Raw genomic sequence first — 21,793 nt, 5'->3', positions numbered from 1 at the left:
CAGAGGGAAGAGGTGGAGTGACACAGACAGACAAGAAAGTGTCGAAACTCCCAATGAGACTGAATGAAGACTCATTATGCCCAGAGAAGCCACGAAGTACATGAGGATTTAGGCATGGCTTTAAAGTGAATTCATGCTATAGCATGAAAGCCAGGGCAAAACCATGAGGAAGACCCGCATGAGATGTTTAACTTCAGAATGCTAGCTGGGAAAATTACTTGCTACAAGCTTCCAAAAGCCCTCAGCCTCACCCCCAGCGCTAATACATTTCCAGAAACCAGAGTAAATGGAAATCCTGACCACACAGCTGACCCAGATAGCCAAAAATGTGGGAACTGCATGTAACTGTGTATGTGCACTGTTACATGTAAAACATTTTGCAGACCTTAAAGTGATATAGAAGTGTGAGCTATGATAAACTGAATGAATGAAATCTCATGTAAATTTGTATTATGGGGAAGAGGAAGTGAATATACACACATACACATACATTTATGTGTATAAACATACAAACACACATACATAGGTATTTTCCAAACCAGACCCACCCTGCTTTTATAACTTCCTAAGTACAGAAAACTCCAGGTGAGGAGCCTTCTCAACAAATGTGGATCTGTACCTTCTTGGACAACTTAGTAAATAGTCTCTGAGGGTCACCCAAGGCAGTGACTTGCCCAAGGTGACGTAGCCTGCACCTGGTAGAGGGGGACCTGAATTCTATCTTCCTGATTCCAAGTCCAACTGTCTACTAGGCCATGTTGCTTCTAGTATAAGCAGTATCATCCTGGGCTTACTGATAAGAATAATGAGGCAGCTTGTCCTGGGCATCAACTACTAAGGGTGGAAGTGCACAATCTGAACACAGGGTTCTCCAACAAGTTCAGTTCTCTTTCTACTACAGCACTTGTTCTCAGCCTCTGAGTATAAGAATTTATTTTTGTCAAAAAAATTCTGCAGAGTATGACTTCACACGTATAACAGGTATCACACTGCTTGTCTTAATGAGTGGGGGAAGGGCTAGAAGAAGGGAGAGAATATGGAATTCAAAATTAAAAAAAAATAATATTAAATATGAAAAATTCTATATCCCCCACAGTTGTAGTATTTAATGTATCTTGAGAAAACATGTAACATAAAGCTAGTATGAATCAGCAACAGCTTAAGCAGACTTCAAAAAAATCATTCTTAAGAACATCTCCCCAACATTTGAAGGACAGTAAGGTACCTAGAAGGGCAGCTAAGTGGTGCAGTATATAGAGCGCAGTGCCTGGAGTTAGGAAGACCTGAGTTCAAATCTGACCTCCACACTTAATAGCTGTGTAACCCTGGGCAAGTCACTTAGTCCTGTTTGCCTCTGTTTCCTCATCTGTCCAGAAATGGCAAACCACTCCACTATCTTTGCCAAGAAAACCCCAAATGGGGTCACAAAAATTTGTGCACAACTGAACAACAAAGTAGGTAGGTGATACAGTGGATAGCCTGCTGGAGTTAGGAAGACCTGAGTTCAAATCTGACCTCAGACACTTATTAGCTGTGCGACCCTAGACAAGTCATTAACCCTGTTTGCTTTAGTTTCAACTATAAAATGGGAAAAACAATAGCACCTCCCTCTGAGGATCAAATGAGACATCTCTAAGGCACACAGCATAGGACCTAACACCCCGAAGGCAATGTGTAAATGAAATGCTTATTACCTTCCCTTCCTATTCCCAGTAATATAAATGTACAGAGATTTCTTTTGTTCAGTTTATCATAGCCAACACTTGCATGCACTTTAAGGTCTGCAGAATGTTTTACATATAATAACACTGTGAGGGGGGGTGCCATTATTATCTCCATTCTACAGATAAGGAAGTTTAAGCACATAGAAATTAAGTGACTTGCCAGCTCACAGCTAGTGAGTGTCATCTGTGCCAGGACTAGAACTCAGGTCCTCCTGATTCCAACTCCAGCCCTCTATCTACCTAGTACTCTGCTCCCTAGATAACTTGGGTTACAGAAAGAGTGTTTTGCTTGTTTATTATACTGAACCATGTTGTATATATTGGGGTGCTAAAAGATCCTTCTCCCACCCATTACACGGTGTAGGCCCTGGGCATTAGCAGGGCTGTTTGAACCCGGGTCTTCCTAATTCCATTCCTGACACTCTATCCACTGTTCCATCGAGCTGCCCTTGAGATTGTGTGGATCTTCTCTCAATTATTACCTCTGCAAATTCAACTTAAACCTATATATTCACCCTCAATCATTCATCACTACCTCATCTCCCTTCGACCTGGGCTCACAACTTCAGCATCCAAATATCCAACGTGTCGCCAGATCTTGTCCTTACGTCCTTCACACAGGCACCACTCTAGTCCAGGCCTTCATCACCTGCCTTCTGGTTCATGGAAGGAGCCCCCAGTGGGTCTCCCCACCTCAAGTCTTTCTCCTGCTCCAGTTCATCCTCCACTCTGCTGACAAAGTGAATTTTCCAAAGTGCAGGTCTAACCGTGACACCTGATGGTTCAATGGGCTCCCCATTACCTCCAGGATCAAATAGAACCTCCTTTTGGGCACGTGAAGTTCTTCATAACCACGCCCCTTTCTATCTTTCCACGTTCCTCACAGATGGATATACTTGTTGCTTCTTATATGACACTTTTCCATCTGTGGTCACTGGCCATACCAGACAGAGATTATCTTCTATCTACCTGGCTGTTTACACATTGTCTCCCCCACTGAATGCTCTTTAAGGGTAGGTTTGGGGACCCTCCCCCTGCTTCTGTGTATCCTTAGAACTTAGGACAAGGGAAAATCTTGCTTACTGACTTTTAAAAACCTCCACAAAATTTCTATTTACTTCATTTTTCAATGAACCTGTATTTTTTCTCTCCCTCTCACCTAATTTAAAAAACGAGGAAAAACCTTTGTAGCAAACGTGCATAGTTAAAAATTCCTACACTGTCCATATCCAAAAATGTATCTCGTGCTACAGCTAGAATCATTTGTTGAGGCAGGGAGCATAGTTCATCCTGAATCCTGGCAATCCTGGTGAATCACTGCCTTGCTGGTTGACTTCCTCTTTATCACTCCAGGTGCCTAGAAAACCAGACTGTTCCAGCAGCCTCTCAGGAGGCTTATCTGCCCTCAGAGCTCAGCTCGGGTGCCATCAACACCACACCCGCTGTCCTGAGCCTGCCAAGGGCTAGTTAATGCTGTCTCACTCCTCCAATTACCCTGCATTTACTTGTCTCTGAACATGCTGTCTATCCCCAATAAAGCAGACGCTCCTTTGAGAACAGGGATGGCTTTGTTTTTGTCTTTGCATCACCAGCAGTTAGGAAACATAGCCTGGTTGTGAATAGTAGTGCTGGGTGATAGGGTCTAATCTAATCCAACCAAATCCAGCATCACAAGCACTCGGGAAAGTAATGAGAGCAATAATAATAGTGATTAAGTAGTGTGGGGTCCATCTCGTATTCCTGAGTTCAAATCTGGGCCTCAGACACTAGCTGTGTGACCCTAGGCAAGTCATTTAACCCTGTTTCCCTCAGTTTCCTCATCTGTCAAATGTACTGGAAAAGGAAACAGCAAATCACTCAAGTTTCATGGGGGAAAGAGACACCAGGGATGGGGACCAAACGAGGGTAGCGAGGTGGCAGCGTGGCCAGAGCGCCAGCCCTGGAGTCAAGAGAACCCGAGTTAAAATCCAGCCTCAGACATTTACTAGCTGTGTGACTGTGGGCAAGTCACTTAGTCCTGTTTGCCACCCCACCCCAAATGGGGTCACAAACAGTGGGACACAATTGAAAATGACTTAACAACAACAACAGACACTATGTGCTAAAGGCTTTACAATCACCATCATCTGGTCATCATCATCCTAACAGCTAACATCCATATAGAATTTACGATGTGCCAGGCACTGTGCTAAGTGCTTTACTATCATTATTTCATGTGATCCTCATAATAGCCTAAGGAGACAGGGGCCATTATTATCCCTGTTTAACAGATGAGGAAACTGAGGCAAACAGAAATTAAGTGACTTACCCAGGGTCATACCGTTAGTATCTGAGGCTAAATTTGAACTCAGGTCTTCCTAACTCCATGTACTATGCTGGGCAAATTGTCCTTGACCTATAAAGGAGTTTACACATTCTCATGGAGTGGGATATAAATAGGTAAGTATAAGCAGGGAGAGATCTTCAATCACTAAGAGGAATGAAAGAAAGGACTCCCTTGGGAGATGGCACCTTGGGAGCTGAGCCTTGCAGGGTGGTCCCACCATCAAAAGTTGGTGGTGAGGAAGGCGTGCATTCCTGGCAGGAGGAACGGCCTGTACAAAGGCCCCAAGGCAAGAGATAGAAGAATGGGAGCTAGCCAGGGAATCCCAAGTGGGGCTGTTAGGCTAGAAAGTCCACGAAAGGGGGTGATGCACAATAAACCTCTTTTGCTGAAGCCACTGGCAGTGAGGGTCAAGAATAAGCCATCCACTTTCCAGTGCTCTGGGCAGCTCTCTCTAAACTGTGCCTCTTTGGCAGCTTGGTTAAAAACCTATGGAACCCTTCTCAGAATAGTTGCTGCCTATGTTCATAATTGAAGGAAAGCCTAAATTTTAATTGGAAGTTAGTAAAAACAAAGATGCATTTTTTTTTCTCCCCCATTTCCCATTCCCTGAAATCTATCCAAGGTTTAGAGGTTAAGAGTTTCTCTGCTCTAAGACCACAAATCAGAAGGCTAGCTGGGGATTTACGGCAATGATAGATAAAAAGGCTGGACTTTGGAATGCCCTGATGAAATCACAGGCACACAGGCCAATCCAAACTGTGGATCTTTCCCCAATAAAAAAAATCCCAAGAAACCTAGCACATAACACCCAGAAGGCACCTTGAATCCAAGATCTCATTGTTGTATGAGGATAACTCTGGGTTCTCAAAGGCTGACACAGACTTCTTCCATCAAGCTGGCCAAGGCCTAACATGCGGAAAGGCCCAGTGACAGACAATTTGTAGACCAAGTATCAGGAAATCGTTGATTATTTTTTTAATCTAGAGCAAATCCTGAAAGCTTACTATGATGCAGAAGCTGCACCCATGGGTGCAAAATTAGAGATGCAGGAAGCCTGTACAATGTAACAATGTCCACATGAGGGACAGAACACCTTATGGGAATCCCAAATGCTCTTATGGTATCAACAAAGATTAGAAAATGAAGAGGAGGTAAAAGTTCTAACAGCTATTTCTCTCTCTTATGCTTGCTTTTGTTCAGTAAGGTCTGATTTTTTGTGACCTTGTGGACCATATTGTCTATGGGGTTTTCTTGGCAAAGATATTGGAGTGGTTTGACATTTCCTTCTTCTGTGGATTAAGGCAAACAGAACTTAAGCGACTCGCCCAGGGTCACACAGCTAGTAACTGTCTGAGGCATGTATGAACTCAGGTCTTCCTGACTCCAGGCTCAGGGCTCTATCCATGGAGCCATCTGGCTGTCTCCCTTCCTTCTTTTCCCTAAGCAATCACTCTGGGGCCAAAGTTCCCATTGCTTACAGTCAATGAATAGACGGTATCTTTTTCCTTCTCTTACCCTCATCTTCAGGTTCTTACTAACAAATTTAAAGCTGACCCTGTAGGTGATAATTTTAAGGAACACTTCCCTGTGCCTTCTGTTCCTTGTTAATCATTGGCCAATCCTTCATTTCCTTCTTCCGGATGTGAGAGAAAACTGCAATGCAAACTAGTTTATATTTCCAAGCAGAAACACAATTATACTTCACCAATAAGCCACTGGAAGAGAGAAAGCAGCTGCTGGCCTCTAATAAAAGGTTTGACCTATTCAGCAATTTCCCATGTACCTAGCCTTCGTGCTTTTTCTTAAACTGCATAATCATGAGGCCCTGAATTTTTCTGGTGCTTAAGGTTGGCACAGTACCTTCTTCAGAAACACCCCGTGAGGACAGCAGTACAAACAGAATTGCCTCCATTTTACAGATGAGCAAACAGGTCAGTCTCAAAAGCAGGCTCTGAACCCTGAGGCCCTTTGACTCATGTCAAGCACTCTATGTACCAAATCATACAAGTAGGATGGAAAGATAACTTGGCAGTTTGTGCTCTAGTCCTGCCAGGATCCAATACCATTTACCAGTACCAACTCCCAGGACATTCTCCCCCCCCCCAAAAAAAAATAGTAGTCTAACTACAAGCAATGCAATCACAATACAGAATATTTTTCATTTCAAAATTTCCTTAGCCTTCATCCACAATGAATACTAAATGTATTCCTCCCTCAGATCTGAGAGGACCGAAGACTGGTATCTAAGCTTTTGCTTAGTGAGGGGAGCATCTAGTCCAGTTGCCAGGGAATGTCTCGACATCTAACTATATTACAAGGGCCTGGAGGTGGGAGGGAAGAAGTGCCCCTGTACCTCGGGGAATACAGAGACATAATGTCTGAGCTGGAGGCTGCCAAGCTGCCCTATCCCAGGTGGGAGCCAGACCCACGCCTGTTGGCTATAGAGATAGCAGCTGGGGTCCTGCTGTCCCTCTCTGTTCCCAGCTGTTGTCTAGAAGCTCACCCCTTGCCAACCCAGAGCTCATACAATCTTGGAATGAAATTAAGATTCAAGGATCAGGGTATGACTCTGGGAGGCAGTCTGGAAGAACAGAAAAATTAGGCCAGAAGCCTCCCCCAAGAGTTATAAATAAGCTCTTCCTTGTCTTACTCTGTTCCTCCCCCCCAATTCTGTTCTCAGGAGGCTGACTTTAAACATCAAACAATGCACTTCCCTTTAAGGGATGCAGTCTGAGTGAGTGCTATAATTAGTTGCTCAGCTCTTGCACGTTTACAGGCATACCACTCCCCCTCCCCTTCTCTTCCCTCAGTCACAATCATGAATCAGGGTAAGCAGCCCATTGTCCAGGCTGTACAAATCTGACTCAGCTGTCTCTGCCTTATCTCCAATCTGCCCAGACACCAGATGCAAGAAAAATTCTTTGGGGGAGTCACCTACAAAGGGGTCTTGGGAGGGTCATGTGCATTCTAAAACACCAAAGAAAACCCTAACTTCCCCACAGCCACAGGCCTTTGCCTTCTCCAAATGCATACTGGGGGGGGGGGGGAGGCTAGTTTTCCAGATCCAGATATCCTTTCCCACCCTAGCTTTTGGTCCAGGACAGAGTTATTGCAGATGCTGACCTCAGTGTCTTACAAACACACAGTGAGTGATCCATCAGGCAGAATTCCAGAGGCCAGCCAACTATGTCGGGGATGAAGACAGTAACAAAGACATTTCTTCCCTTGGATCAGGAATTTGTGTTTGGAATTGTGCTTCAAAAAAGGAAGTGCTGGTTTTGCTGCCTTTAGGGGGAGGGGAGGTGATAGAGAAGGGAGCCCTTGGAGACTTGCAAAGGCAGGCGGCAGGCAGCCAACTTTCCTGACTTCTCAGGGGGAAAAAAGACCCCACACTGTACCATAACCCCTGATCCCTCTAAGCAGTGAAGACATGAGCTATCCACAGACTAGATCTGGAAGGACCTTTGCACCCTGGGTCCAGAGAACGGAAAAGGGAACTTTATTGGGGACTCAGACCCACTGTTCCTTTGGGGGCAGCTTCAGCAACTTAATGCTCCCTTTTTGAGGAATACTATTGTCCTTCTAGGATCATAGTGGCTCAAAACACACCTTTCTCACACTATTCCCGCTCTGTCCATTCAGGACACTGGCCTTCCTGCCATTCATCACAGCCTGTCTTCCAATTTAGCTCTCCCTCCTCTTCACCTCTGACACCTGGTTTCTCTGGCTTCTTTCAAGACTCTGCTCAAATGCCATCTGCAAGATGCCTTTCCAGGTCCCCCAGCTAATGGCACCTTCCCACTGAGATATCCTTCTATCCCTCTATCTAGATCTATACAGAGCTAGCTAGATGTTGGGATCTCTCTCTCTCATTGGTTGCTTTCATAGTTGTTTCCTCAATTAGAGAAAGCTGGGTGGTGCAGTGGATTGAGCAATGGGCCTGGATTCAGGAAGACCTGAGTTCAAATTCAATCTCAGATACTTGCTGACGGTGTGGACCTGAGCAAGTCAACTTCTTTCTGCCTTAGTTTCTTCAACTGTAAAATGGGGATAATAATACCACCCACCCCAGGCTGTTGTGAAGATCAAATGAGGTAATATTTGTACTACCCAGTGTTTGGCACACAGTAGGTACTTAATTAGTCCTTTTCTCCCAAATGGAAACTCCTAGAGGATAGATAGGGAATCATGTTTTTGTCCTTCTTTGTCTCCTTAGTGCTTAACACAGTGCCTGGCACATATTGAGGGATTAATAAATACTTGGAGAGCTAGCTACCAGTCCCACCTCTGCCAATAATTAGCTATGGGAAGCAATTATCTGACACACAGCCTGAAACCCTCAAGTCTCAGCTTCCTCATCTATAAAATGAATGGGTTAGAGGATCTGAAGGTCTCTTCCAACAGGATCCATAGATTCAGCACGGGAAAAGACCTCAGGGGTCACACTGTTCAATCCTCTCATTTTACAGATGAGGAAACTGAGGTCTAGAGATGTGATCTGGTTTTCTGAAGGTCACACACAGGCAGCCATGATACTTTAAGGGGGAAAAAAAAGAGAGATAGGGAGAGAGAAAGGTGGGAGAAAGTGAATGAGGGAGGAAGAGGAGGAGGGGAGGGGGAAAAGGAAGAAGAGGGAGAAAGAGAAAGAGACAGAATGATTATTTCCCAAGGGAAGACTTCCTTCTACCATGTTTCCCCGATAATAAGACACTGTCTTATTAATTTTTTGGACAGAGAAACACCAGAGGGCTTATTTTCAGGGGAGGGCTTATTTTAATGAACATTGACAGCAATTTTAATAAACAGGTAAATGTGAACAAAAAAATGTACCTTTATTCAATAATGAATTCAATAAAGAACAGGATGAAGCGCTCGCTGCTGCAGCTCTGACTGGATGCAGCTCGGAGCACGGCGTGCGTTTCACCCGCACAGGGGATCACCTCCACTACAGTAGCAATCTCAATAGGGCTTATTTTCGGGGAGGGCTTATTTTAGAGGAATCTTACACAGTAAGGGGAGGGCTTATTTTTGGGATAGGTCTTATTATCGGGGAAACACGGTACACACTGCAGAGGGACTGCTTTTCTGATTCGAACTGCAGTTTCTCTAGGCTCAGCTTACAAAGGCCAGGGGCCTGAAAGGGCAGGCAAGGATATCGCCTCTTTAGCCTGGCAGAACTGACTCTTAGGACTAAGACAACCTATTTCCTGAGGAAGTCAGGGACCAGAAAACAGAATAAGGACCTGAACCCCAGAGAGGCTGCCTTTGGACAACACAGTCACTATTCCAGCACACAGAGGGGATCACAAACAGACTCTCTATAGCACTGCACTCTACAGGTTTTGGCTTGTGAGGATTAAAAACCTACTCATCCAAAAAATAAAAATAATATCCTCCTAACGGAGGCTAACTTGGAGATAACGTGGACTGCAGTCCCTGGCTCAGTAACCTATATACATGGTGTGAATGAATAAGTCTTTACTCTCAAAGCCTCAGTTTCCACACCTGTAAAACACAAACTGCTTTCTCCCTGATGGGATTACCAAGATCTCATGGTCGGGGAAGCCTGTTGGCTACAAGAAGGAGGTTAGGGGTGGGATGGGGGAAGAATAAAAAACCCAAACAAGGCTCCCTCTCTTTTGGCCATAGAACAACTCAGTGGGAGGGGAAAGAGGAAAAGGCACTAATGCCCTCCAGTGGCTTCTCTTTCAAATCAGCCAGGGTCTGCTTCCTCAGGTCTTTGTGGCTTCCTCTCTTCCAGGGGCTCAGGTCACTGGGAGGTTAGGAGGAATCTACTCTAACCAAGCCACCAACATAAGTCACTCTTGAGGGATTAGGCCAGCCAATGTGAAAAAGAACTGTTCCTTGGACTTGGCATGGTATCTGCCTGCTACTATTAGCATTCCTCTTCTTTCCTTCTTTTTTCCCTTAAAGCAAAAACAAAACAAAAACAAACCCCAAGAGGCAGATTGCTTTAATTCCCCCACCTCCCAAAGTTTTATTGATTTTTTTTTACATCATTATCCCTCCCTGGAATCTCTCTTACCTCCACCCCTCCCCCACACTCATTAGAACTTAACCTGGTGACAACCATTTTTATTTTTTAAAGCAAAGCAGATTCTACCCACATAAGCTGGCTGTTGGCTAACAGGATGAACAGCTAATTTCGGTTTTTTACTAAAGATCTCTACTTGACAAGGATGTGGGGTGATCTGTAATTTCTCAAGTAGGAAATTCTGAAAATTTATTCCACATTGGAGGCAGTCTTGCTATAGCTCAATTTGCCTAGAGGTTTCTCTAACACCTGGGAGAATTTCCCTAATCTCAGGGGTAAAGGAAATGCTTGCTCCATCTACCAACCTGCCCTGGCTTCTCCGGCTGTCTCCCTGTTTGCTCTGGCATCTCATACTGCACTGCGCCCAAACTGACCCAGATGGTCTCACTGTTTTGAACTGCCCGTGACACTCTCCTCAAATGGCCAGAGCACAGAGAGACTGAAGGTCACTTATCATTTGGCTGGGATCTGGAACCGCCAGAGGTCAGTCCTGAGTCCTTTGTCTGGAGGAGGGAGAAGAATCTTTTTCAAGGTTAGGGTTTTACAGTCATTCCAGTTTGAAAGGACAAAAAAGGACAAATGCCACCAGCAAGCAAGTTCCACAGGACTACTTACAAAAGGGACACGATACCATGCTTTATAAAGAACTGAATGGAAAGCCGAAGAAATTCTATTGTGTTCTCTCCTCTCCCGCCTCCACAGAAGAAGAGAATTGTGGTCCTCCCAGCAAAGCCACCCATTACTGAAACAGCCCAGAGGACAGGCTGCTGCTAGCATGGTAGCCCTTTCAAAACTGGGTAATGATTTAATGCTCATTATACTGGCAGAGATCAAGCTGTCCCCTAAGCACCAATGCTTTGCTCCAGGCCAGCATGAGAGAACTGGACTGGGTGGCCTAAGGCTCCTTCTGGCTCCAAATCTAATTTCCCCAAGAAGCACAGAAGATATAGAATCTGGTAGTCCTTGCCTTCCTCTGACCCTAAGTTTCTGATCTCAGATCCCTGATTCCTTAGTACCTGTGCTAACTTAGAGAAATGAAGAACATACTCAGATCTCAGCAGTTCAGTTTAGATGAAAACAGGCAATGGAATGTTTCCTTCCCAGTCAGCATGAAGGAGATTTCTCTGATACAGGCCAAAGGGAGCAGGCCCAACTAAACCCCCACAGGACTGCTCTAGGATTAGTTCCGTTTTTTGTAATACCAGATTAGGAAGTCACCACATAGTACAAGTTATTCACCCTACATATCACCTGGGGGAGGGGGCTTTCCTTGGGAGTACTGGCTGTGAACGTAGGTGGCTTCTGAGGCAGTGATTCTATGCATTAGCATGTTGGGCTTGCAATCAGCAAATTCAGGTTTTTCAAATGCTATTCCTGACACATATAAGCTGGGTGATTTTGGGCCAGTCACCTAGCCCTCGATGTGCCTCAGGCAACTCCCTAGGACTTACTTTCCTAAAACATAGGCAGGTCAGTGGATAGATTCCTCTCCCACACACGGGGAGTGGGAAAAGCAAGAGTCAAAAGCCACAGAAGTGGTTTTTACTCAAAAGTAAAGCCCCATAAACTGAAAAGCATTTAAATCATCCCACATCCCGGAAGTTAAGACAGAGGCCTCTTTGAAGTAGTCACTGTGTGCAGATAACGTCACCGGAAATAGGAGATAACAAATCTACAACTTGGAGATTGCAAGGACACAGCTTCTATCCTTGGATCGGCTTCTTAGCATAAACTGTGCTGAAGTGGGTTATCCTCTAACTGCCTTGGAGGCCAATACCCTTTTGCCTGCCCAATGTAGTAAGCCTGAAATTTTAATATTCCTTCTGGTCTCTTTAATAAATATGATGAAAACTAGGGCCTGGTGTTGAAAACCCTTCTGCTACACTAGTAAGAATTATAAAAAATGTTCCTACTTTTTGAACCAATGATTCTCAAACCCTGCTCCAAGCACAGTACCCAGCATACAGTAGGCATTTAACAAATGCTAGCAAGCTTCCTTCCCTCCATATTCTACCAACTTTATTATAATAGAAAGCAATTAAAAATAGCCCATGTATCTAATGACTAGAAAATGGGTTTATGAATGTAAAAGGAATATCCATGAAAGTGATATAGAAATGTGGAAAAACTTATGGAGTAATAATGCATAATAGTAAAGAAAAGAGGACTAAAATATACACACTAATTACAACTCTGCTGGCAATAAACAATCACAATGTAACCCGACAAATACACAGGAGAAAAATCTGAAACAGATACAAGAAAATGGCATCTTTTTTTTTTTGGTGAAATTTAACATTAAAAAAATTGTAAATAATTTAGAGTTTTATAACATGATTTTTAGGGCAGCTAGAAAGCCTAGTGCATAGAATGCTGGGCCTGGAGTTGGGAAGACCTGAGTTCAAATTTGTCCTCAGACATTTACTAGCTGGTTGACCCTGGGCAAGTCACTTAACCCTGTTTGCCTCAGTTTCCTCATCTGTCAAAAGAGTCAGAGGAGGAAATGGCAAATCATTTCAGTATCTTTGCCAAGAAAACCCCAAATGGGGTCATGGAAGAGTCAACACTACTGAAAACAACTGAACAACAAACACACGATTTAAAAAAATAATAATATTTCAGTTGATTTGTGACTAGGTTTAAAATTTAAAAACAAAAACCTCTATAGGTGTTAAATATCTCTGGATCTGAAGCCATGTCCCCTCACACACTTGCTGTTTGTCACTGCGTCATTTTCTACACAAATCAGAGGCATTTTCAATACAACATAAAAAGTTATGCCCATGGAGAAAGGACCTAAGGCAGCTTTCATCAGCCTCCAACAATTACAGCCCCAGAAACAACTGACATCCCTCCTGTAGTTCGCCATCAGCCCTTCAAGGAAAGCTACCATAATCTGATTGAAAACCACCCATTAGTTCATTCCTCTCCACCAGAAAGGGATTAAGCTTGCTTTCAAGTCTTGTGGGTCTCAAGCCAGGCTTCTTATAGTAATCAAGGTGAGGAAGGGGGAGGGAAGAGGGAGAGAGGGAAGTTTATTGGGGGAAGGAGATAGGCTGTCCCTGGAGGCTTTGGAGACACGGACATACCAGTCAGACAGGCAGTAACTTTTATAGGAATCTCCGTCCCAGAAGATCTCCTATTTAAGGCACCATTAACACAGTTATTCTGTTTGAGAACTCACCCCCACCCTCGGTTCTTCCCCCTTGTGCCCCTTCAAGTCAAAACAAGGTGACACGTGAATCCAACTTATCCAAAATCATAATGGAAAAGCAGAAACTTCCATGAGACCAAAGAAAGGGATATGGGGGTGGGGGGAGGGGACACACATTTATCTTAATAGCCTCTTGCAAAAGGAGATGATCATGGTTCCAAAAAGTTTCAGATGAAACCAGTTGCATTTAAGAGACAGGTTTTCTAGCAATCAAATTTTAAGGAGAAAGGAGAGAATCTATTTAGTTATTAGACTTATGTGAAACCACAAGCAAGTGGGGAGTAAGATCATTCACAATTTTCAAGGGCAGAATCATTTTCTGAAAGGTAGATGGGGAAGTCACTTTAGGCCCAAAGAGAGTTCCACTTCACCAGCCCTGGAACATCTGCCCAAGTCCACTGACGTCACCTATCATTTTGTGCAGATGCAAGACACTTGACTTCTAAAGTCAAGAATGCCTTTCTGCTGTTCCCACATGGCAAAATAACTCCACCTACGAAGGAACCAAACTTCCAGTCATCATGGTTTAGGAGTAGGACCATTTCAAAGTATTGCAGCAATGTAGCAGAATAGGCAGTGCCAGCAAGACTTGGGTTCAATTCTGCATTAGCTGCATGACACTGGCCAAGTTTCTTGGGTCTCTGGACCTCAGGCTCATCGTCTGTAAAGTGGGAGCAGGGGGGGGGGGGGGGGGTGTTGAATAATCATCTCTAAGGTTCCTTCCAATTCTACATCTAGAACCCTCTAAGAGTGGCTCAGCTCTAGAGTTTTTGCCTTGTGTTAGTTTCTGCCTCAAGGCCTTGTAACCCTTGGCTATTTTCTAGGGACAGTATTTCCCTACTTTCTGCAAACCAAGGGAGAAAGTTTGTCTAGGGGAGGGGTATAGCTAGGAAGGGAAGCTAGATGTCACAGTGGATAGAGGGCTGGGCCTGGAGTCACGAAGACTCATCTTCCTGAGTTAAAATCTGGCCTCAGACACTTACTAGCTGTATGACCTTGTGCAAGTCACTTAATCCTATTTACCTCAGTTTCCTCATCTGTAAAATGAGTTGGAGAAGAAAATAGCAAACCACTCCAGTTACTTTTGTCGAGGAAACCCTAAATGGGGTCATGAAGAGATGGGCATGACTAAAACGAATGAACAACAATATAGCTAGGAAAGGCTCAGGAGAAACAAGGAAGCAAGAGTCATGTGGCAGAGGAGAAAAAAACAATGACCTGGAATTTAGGAGACCTGGGTTCTAATCACAGGACCACAGACTTGGAGTTAGAAGGGACCTTAAAGGTCATGGAATCCAATTCTCTCACTTTATAGATGAGAAAAAATGAGGCCCAGAGAGAGTGTGACCAGGATCACATACCTGGTAGGTGTCTGAAAAGGGACTGAACCCAGTCTATTTGACCTAAAGTCCAGCACTCTATTAACTATCCCACAATGTCATTCAGAATTAATCCTAATTTTACCATTATGTAGCTGGGCAATACTGGGCAAGTCACTTCCTTATCTGGCCTCCTCACCTGTACAATGGGGGCAATACTACTGGTAATATTTAAGTCATACCTTGTAGGGAGAATTAAATGACACAAAATCTGTAAAGCCTATTTGCAAGCATTATAAAGGCTACATAAATTTCTGATGCCACTCATCATTACTGTACTAGATAGCCACAGGCTCCTGTATATCTGAAATTCTGATTCTACTGGATGTCTCCACCTTGAGACCCAAGGCTAGAATCTAGAGGGAGGAAAACCAGCTATTTTTGCAAATAGATGCACCTTTAGTAACGTTCACCAGTGTTTTCCTGAATTTCCTCAGGATTAGCTCCTGAGGACCTGCTATGCCATGAGGCTTCCTTCCTACCCTTTAAAGGGGACTTCTGGGAGAAAACAGATTAAAAAGGTGCCTTCTATGGCCAGACTGGTTAAAGGATACCTTTATAAAGGATCATGATCTGAGCCCTTGGTGGGATGGAAGTACCTGTCCCCAAAAAACAAGGTGTCTTCTTGAAAAAACAAAATAAAGGGGAAGCTGAGCTCAAAACTTTGTAGTTGATACGACCCACGTGGTCACAAGACAGTCAGGAGAGGCAGAAGGGAAAAGGATGAATAGGATTTCAGGGCTGTCATGGAAACTTTTCTTTCCCTGGGCAATGGCAGCATATGGCAGGTGCCCCCCAAAGTCAATTTCTTCTGCCTCAGGCTCTGTCTTCCTTTCAGTCTGAAGGTCTCCCCCTCCCCTCCCTCCTCCCCCTTTACTCAGCCATAGTAGCAACATATTCCCCTTCTTAGCTTCACAAACAGATGCTCAGAGGGAAGGCTCCTGTAGCCCCGCTGAAACTTAACTCTGTCCCACCCCCTGAAAACACTATTCTGATTCAGCCCCCAACGAGGATGAAGAGTGGCTCAGACTGACAGCTGCAGCACGGTCCAGGTGGTGCACCCTGGCTTTTACTGGTTAAGAAGCAGCCAAGGAAGCCAGGCTCGTTTCTTCCTATGAATGTGGAGGGGGGATGGGGAGGGGGAGGGGAAGAGTCAGGAGAGTTAGCTGCTTTTTGGTTTAGAAACACACAATACAGCTCTATTTCCCTAAGTCTAGCTCCTCTCCAATAGGTTTGCTCTGTATAGCAAACAAGACTGTGGTCTAGAAATCCCCCATTTTCTCTTAGACATTAAAAGGCTAGGTTTTCCCTCTACGTCAAAGACTAAAGAACTTGCATCATGAAACTGATGTACAGAACAGAATCTTTTGAGAAAGAGCCCACTGAAAATCCCAGTAAGGAGGGACTCCTGTCCCTACACTATGTTTGTTTGTACAGTCATTTCAGTTGTGTCCAGCTCTTCATGACCCCATTTGGGGTTTTCTTGGCAAAGATACTGGAATAATTTGCCATTTTCTTCTCCAGCTCATTTGACAGGTGAGGAAACTGAGGCAAACAAAGCTAAGTGACTTGCCCAGAGTCATACAGCCAGTAAGTGTCTGAGGGTAGAATTGAACTCAGGTCTTCCTAACTCCAGGTCCAGTGCTCTATTCACTGTGCCACCTAGCTGCCCAGATGTTCAAAGATGCCCCATATTTCTAGTAACATTTTTGGGGACTATGGGACCAGGAACTATGCCTCTGTTACATGGTAATGCTTGTTGTAGGTCAGGAAAAAAAAATTTAAGTGAGTTCCTAAAGATGTTTAAGAAGAGATCAAAGGTTCCTTCCTACTTCAAGCACTCAAGCTAGTTCAAACAACTCAAGTTGTTCCCATTCTTGCCCTATTCTGGGCCCAAGTGACTAAGGTATACAATCATCTCCAATCAAATTACTTTATAAAGTCATTCAAGGGGCCTGAATATTGGTGATTAAGCATGGGAGGGAGTAGTGAGGGGGAGAGGGGTAGAGTGATGTAAGAAGAGGAAGTCTAGAGATCCATCCTCCCCTCCCCTTCCCCTTCCCTCCAAGCCCCAGGGAGAAAGACAATGGGAAAGAACAGAGAGGTTTCCACTTACTTGCTAGCAAAAGACAGGCGATGGCCACAATATGCAGCTGCTTTGCAGTCACACTGTATCGATCCATGAAGAGGTCCAGCAGGTAGACAGCCAGGTGTCTGGCTGTGGGGCAGATCTTGCAGTGGTTGCTGAGGACAGAAACTAAGTCGACAAAATACCTTCGGCTCTCAAGGAGGGGGGACTGGGCTTTGTAGACCGGCAGCTTCAGCTCCTGGTGGGACAATGAGAGGGGAGAAGATGAGAATCCTGGGGTGTTTAATGGAAGCACCCAAAACTGGTGGGACAATGAGAGGGGAGAAGATGAGAATCCTGGGTGTTTAATGGAAGCACCCAAAGCTGGTGGGACAATGAGAGGGGAGAAGATGAGAATCCTGGGGTGTTTAATGGAAGCACCCAAAGCTTAATTTGCTGCCTGTTCACAGGAAGCATCCAGCAAGCTGATGTTCTGTGAATGAATGATGAACACCTAACACCAAAAAAGACTTTCTGCTTATTATAGTAAATTTCTTAACTGTGGTTGCAAGGAGATGGCATGGAGGTAGTTAAATGATTAAAGTAGATTTAGAGTCAACAGGTCGTACATAGTTTTGGAACTGGAAGAGATGTTAACAATTCATCTAGTATAACACCTTTATTTTACAGATGAAGGAACTGAGATCCAGAGAGGTTAAGTAACCTTAAGTCCAAGGTCATAGAAGTGAATAAGTAGAAAAGCTGGGACTCAAACCTAGGTCTTTGGCCTCCAAAGTTCTTTTTAATGCATTACAAACACAAGAGTATTTGGGTTTAAGTCTGGATTTTGTAAGAGAAAGGACCTGGCCTCAATCCCTAGTTTAGCTAGTGACTAGCTATATAACATTGGGCATACTGCCTTGCCTTCTTCATCTGTAAAACATTCTACTCAAACACATCTCCTCCCTCCATTTCATAGGATCATAGTTCTATACAAAAAATAGTCTTTGCCCTCAAGGAGCCCACAGTCTAATCCAACACTTCAAATCTAATAGTCCCAGCCACTCCCACCATCAATATGCATTCAAGGAAAATAATCCAGTTTTTGAAAGGCAAAAATCTGTCCAAGGAGAGGGGAAAGAGGATGAGGATGGGAAAGGGTTAGGGGCATAATTTTTTTTATCATACAGGCAATTGTGTCAGACTATAAATCAATTATTTTCCAAACCAAGTACATAATGATTTTGGATAATGGGCATCACTCTGGCCTATATGTTGGGAGAGCCACGTTCCAGTTCTAGCTGACATTATATGATCTGAAGCAAATCAATTTCCTTTTGTGGGTAGTTAAGAGGAATAGTTTGGTATAGGGGACAGAGTGATGGATTTGAAATTGGGAGGAGCTAGTTTGGAACTCTCATTCTACTACCTACTAGTTGTAAGATGTTGGGCAAATCACTTAACTTTGCTGGGCCTCTGGGGTATCTAGGTGGTAGACTAGATAGAGTCAGGAAGATCTGAGTCTTAACTGACTTCACTGGGTACTCTCTATCCACTGTGCCACCTACCTGCCCCATACATACCTTCTGTGCGTGTGTGTGCATGTGTTGTGTGTGTAAAATATAAAATGTATGTACATATGTCATCCCCACCCCCAGTCCCCTTCCCAATGGAAGACACGTATGTTTTTTCATTTTCTTTAACTCTGCTACTTGCCAAGCATGTAGTAATCATTTAATAAATGCTCACTGACTGATTTATTGACTCTGTAAAGGCTGAGAGCATGTCTTACCTACTCATTTTTTGTCTCTCAAACACCTAACTTAAGAAGTAAGCTTATTTTTGTTGTTGGTAAGAAGGGATCTTTGAACATACATATTGTAACACTGTGGCTGACCCCCTCTAACCTGTAACTCATGACAATTAAGCATTATTATAAAGGTTTAAAGATAATGAAAACTATACCAAGTCTCCCTTATAATAGCAACAGACTAAAATATTTTTGTGTATCAAGAAACATATATAAATACATTTATGCCCTGGCTAGATTATGTTTCAAGAAATCAGAAGACTAAAGGTATGCAGTGAGTAAATTCAACATACTTTTAAATTCATTAAGCATTAGGCACTGGGCTACATGCTTGGTGTACAGAGACAAAAATCAAAATAGTCCTTGCCTTCTCTATTTTATTTACCTAGTACAGTGTGCTGGACATGTTAGGCACTCAATGTTTATAGAAATTGAAGAGTCTACTTAAATCTTGAATCAAAACCTCTCAACTCCCAAACTACAGACACCATTAACAAAAACTCTGAAACTGTTCCCAATGGGAAAGAGATGCTCCTACCCAAGGGACATTTACCTTTCTTTATCAGAGCTTACCTAGAGTCAGAATGTTAACACTTAGGAGGGACACTGGAAAGAACCCCTCCTTCCCATTTTACAAATGAAGAAACAATTCTGGGAAGCTCCATGACTCGACCAAGGTCATACAGCTAGTAAAGCTGGGGCTGGAGCCCAGGTCTTCTGATTCAATATTCATTTAGTGCTCTTTTCACAAGACCATGTTGTCTTTTCTGTAGAGGCCTATATATTTATTTACCCAAAAGGGAAAACAAGTTGGGTCTTCAGAAAAAGATAACATTTTGGTTATTGGTAGGTCAGCTCTGACCTCTTTACTTCAACCTTACATAGTCATAAGGCTGAGCTGCTTCTTGACTTTTTTGTGTGTTATGGACCCTCCCCCACCCCACTCCTTTGGCAGTCTGATGAAGCAACTCTAGGGACACCTCAGAAAGAGGATTTCAAATGCATAAAATAAAACACATAGGATTACAAAGGAAACCGATTCTATTGAAATGCTGTTTTATCAAAATATTTTAAAACCAAGTTTGTGGGCTTCATTCAGATTTAAGAACTGCCCTAAGGCCACTTGATAGGGTTGGGTTTCCAGGTCTTAGCCAGGACATGATGTCATAGAAGCCTTTGCTCTCTAGAGTTTGGGGCTCTCGGGTACTTCTGGACTTCTAAATCAAGTTTCTTTGAAGACTGTCTCAATTCAAACAAATATCCTTTTTTGCAAAGCAGCCTGGATTTGAGAAGACAATAGGGCAGTTCCTCAACCCAGTCAGACCTCAAAGCAATTACTATGAGTAGAAGGGCATTTAGCAGTCAGCTACCAGCAAATGCAGTAACAGAGGGGAACAAAATCACCTAGCAGAGCTTCCCCCCAAAAGGCTTACACAGAGGCCCTCAGGGTCAAAGGTGGGAGGGAGGCTAGGAGAGGGAGTTGGGCACTCACAGAGGCTTATAGATTTCCTATTCCCTGTGCTGGTTAAAATGGGTTTCTCCATTGCATCTGCTTATCTTTTGAACACACACTACTGAGACAACCTCTGCCCACAAGCTGGGTCTCAAAGGTCCCTTCTACTGCCAAGATTTCTAGGGCAACTTAGTCACAGATAACTTCAGAAAGGGATAAAATCCCACCTCCTGCAGGAAAACTTCTTCACCTGCCTCTCCATATGAACCATTTTACATATGAATAAATGAAAAATAATTTACTAAACTTACTAAGGGCAAAACCCTATGCTAAGTTCTGGGGACACAAATAATAAAATTGAGACAATTTCTATTCAAGATGTTCACGTTCTAATTGGAGGAAACAACAAACAACATAAAACAAGGTTAGATGTCTGAAAGGCTGAGGAAGGAAAGGCAAGAAGTCTTAAGGGTACAATGGTGGGCAAATGGCAAGGCCCTGAGGTTCTCAGGTTTATGACTTATTTAGCTCTTGCAGATAAATGTAATCCCTATAGAAAGACCTTTTGGAACCCATATATTAATAGGAAACTTGAAAGGGGATTATTAGATAAAAAGGATGGTGCATTATATGAAAGATCACATAGCATCAGGAGGCCTGCTTTTGAATTTTGTCCCATGCTAGCTATTGGACCTTAGACAAGTCACTTAACCTCTGGGCCTCAGTTATCTTCTCCCTTTCACTGAGAAGGAATCACCTCCTCTATTTATCTTCCAGAGTGGTTGGGTAGATTTCCTCTCTATTCCTCCCCTTCTTTGGATGTTGGCTGCTTATAGAGATTCAATCACTTCCCCTACAAAGATGATTCCCAGATTTATTTATCCAGCTCTCTCTGGAACACCTTCCTGACTTGTAGCTTCAACAGCCTGCTGAACATCTCCACCATCTGGAATGTAACATTTCCAAAACAGTTCCTCTCCCCAGTGACCCAGATTCAAAACCCTGGGAGTCATTTTTGATTCTTTCCTTCTTAATCATTCTCCATGAAACAATTGATGATCACATCCTGTCTTTTTTTTTTTTTTACCTCTGTAGCATCTTTTCCAATCTGTCCCAACTTTCTACTCAGTCACTGCCCTAAGGTCAAGACCTCATAACCTCTTACTAGTTCTATTACAACAGCCTCCTAACTGGTATTCCATCTCTTCCTTCTATAATCTGTCTTTCACACAACTGGCAAAAAAAAAAAAAACTTCCTAAAAGGCATTGGCCTGGTCACATTCACAAGAAAAAATTATCAATGACTCCCCTGGATAAAAACAATACAAAGCCCTTAGCGTGGTTTTCCAAGGCTCTATATAATCTGGCCAAAACCTACTTGTGTGGCCTCATTGCACATGACCTTGTTTGAACGATCTTGATTTGAGTCTAGACTACTAGAGCATTAGAGTTGTACTCTACACACTTGGAATAGAATCTTTCCTTCATTTCTGCCTTTCAAATTTCTTACCTTCCTTCCAGGCTTGGGGACCATTTCTTCTTTAAAGTCTTCTGTATTTAAGCTCAAAGTATTCTCTACATTTTCAAATTTCCCTAAAGCATGAGATCCAGGCATCTCCTTTGTCCCTCACTCCCACGCCACCATCACTTCCATCTCATGTGTTATACTTGTCTGTATTTCTATTGGTCCTCTCAGTAAAATGAAAGCATGACTTGGTTTTTTTAAATCCCTATTTTAATCTATTTAACTTTAATACATTTTCA

At 43.4% G+C, this 21,793-nt stretch overlaps 1 protein-coding gene across 2 annotated transcripts in view; it reads right to left on the bottom strand.

Annotated features, from left to right (window-relative positions):
* Window positions 1-21,793, bottom strand: part of CCNJL (cyclin J like) — a 52,107-nt gene that overhangs the window by 6,299 nt on the left and 24,015 nt on the right. For both annotated transcript variants that reach the window (XM_069102438.1, XM_069102440.1), the window contains exon 3: window positions 16,815-17,025. In XM_069102438.1, coding sequence (XP_068958539.1) covers window positions 16,815-17,025 — 211 coding nt within the window. The remainder of the gene's footprint in view (window positions 1-16,814; window positions 17,026-21,793) is intronic.

This window comes from Petaurus breviceps, unplaced genomic scaffold (assembly GCF_028583685.1).
Source record: "Petaurus breviceps papuanus isolate PSGF00001 unplaced genomic scaffold, PetGlider_PUasm1.0 551, whole genome shotgun sequence".
Taxonomy (NCBI): Eukaryota; Metazoa; Chordata; class Mammalia; order Diprotodontia; family Petauridae; genus Petaurus; species Petaurus breviceps.
This window is presented reverse-complemented; position numbering and strand designations above follow the sequence as displayed.